General features: G+C 63.5%; 1 protein-coding gene across 1 annotated transcript in view; it reads left to right on the forward strand.

Moving 5' to 3' along the window:
- Positions 1 to 1,373, forward strand: part of LOC104533075 (hexosaminidase D-like) — a gene marked incomplete at its 5' end in the record, with an annotated part of 1,988 nt that extends 615 nt beyond the window's left edge. The window contains 5 exon segments of the mRNA XM_010178440.2: positions 190 to 277; positions 354 to 518; positions 613 to 796; positions 1,005 to 1,076; positions 1,165 to 1,373. Of these exon segments, the coding sequence (XP_010176742.2) occupies positions 190 to 277; positions 354 to 518; positions 613 to 796; positions 1,005 to 1,076; positions 1,165 to 1,373 (718 nt within the window).
- Between the last annotated feature and the right edge of the window lie 7 nt (positions 1,374 to 1,380).

Raw genomic sequence — 1,380 nt, forward strand, 5'->3', positions numbered from 1 at the left:
AGAGTGCCGGGCTGTGCCGCCGGCAGACCAGCTTCCTGCCCTGCTGGGTCAATATTTGTGTCCCCATAGTAAAGTCCACACAGGCATGGGGTGGCCGGGGCTACATGGGCAGGGTGCTGGAGAAGGAGGAGGAAGTGCCTTCACACTCTGCCCGGGCATCCCCTGGCGAGCATGTCCCTGCCCTCCCAGTGAGGAGGACGTCGAGCGGATCCAGCAGCTGGCAGAGCTCCACAAGCTGGAGGTGGTTCCCCTGGTGCAGACCTTTGGGCATGTGGAGGTAGGGGGTCCTGCTCCTCATCCCACATCATGGGGCGTTCCCCCTGAAGCCCCCCCTGACAGCTCTTTCTGCTCAGTTCATCCTCAAGCACGAGAAGTACCAGCACCTGCGGGAGGTCGAGCGCTTCCCCAACAGCTTCAACCCCCACGTCCCTGACACCCTGGCCCTGCTCAAGAGCATCTTGTCACAGGTGATCGAGAAGCACAAGCACTCCACCTGGATCCACATCGGCGCAGACGAGGTGGGCAATGGGCCATGCAGGGACCCCAGCCCTCGCCCCGGGTGCCAGGCATTGCTCCCAGGGGTGCTGAGCATCCCCCTTCCCCCAAATCCAGGTCTTCCATCTCGGGGAGGGGTTGGACTCCAAGAACTGGTTGAGCCACAACAAGGGTGACACGGGGACCATGTACCTGAAGCACATCAAGGAGGTGCTGGGCTTCATCACCACGCAGTACTGGGGGCTGCGGGTGCTCATGTGGGACGACATGCTGAGGAAGATCAGCGTGGGAGCCCTGCAGGGTGAGAGGATGAGGATGGCAGTGGTGGCACCTGAGCCAGGGGTCTCAGTAGCACCCATGTGAATGGCCACCCTGGCAGGCGTCATGCCCAGTGGGAACCAGTGCCTGGCCCTGAGAGGACACGGGTCTCAGGGGGAGCATGAGGACCCCCAGCCATCCTCCTGCTGCTGGCACCCCTGCTCATGTCCCCATCCCTGCTGTCCCCACAGAGTCTGGGATAGCGAAGCACGTCTCGCCCGTGGTGTGGTTCTACGCACCTGACTTTGAGGCTGAGCAGATCGGTAAGGTGGCAATCAATAAGGGACATCCCCACTGAGACCCCCCAGCTCCCTGGGGACGGTGGCACTGGTGGCACCTGTCCTGCTGCAGGGCCGTTCCTCGCCAAGTATGCAGAGAGCGGCTTCGAGGCGGTCTGGTTCGCCAGCGCCTTCAAGGGCACCACGGGACCGGCGCAGAGCTGGCCCCCCCTGAGCTACCACCTCAAAAACCACCTGAGCTGGCTGAAGGTGATGGAGGCCCTGCCACGGCTGGCCCCGCTGCGCTTCCAGGGCATCATCCTCACCGGCTGGCAGAGGTGAGGGGCGG

The sequence above is a fragment of the Antrostomus carolinensis genome, unplaced genomic scaffold, assembly GCF_000700745.2.
Source record: "Antrostomus carolinensis isolate BGI_N321 unplaced genomic scaffold, ASM70074v2 scaffold38281, whole genome shotgun sequence".
NCBI classification, from domain to species: domain Eukaryota; kingdom Metazoa; phylum Chordata; class Aves; order Caprimulgiformes; family Caprimulgidae; genus Antrostomus; species Antrostomus carolinensis.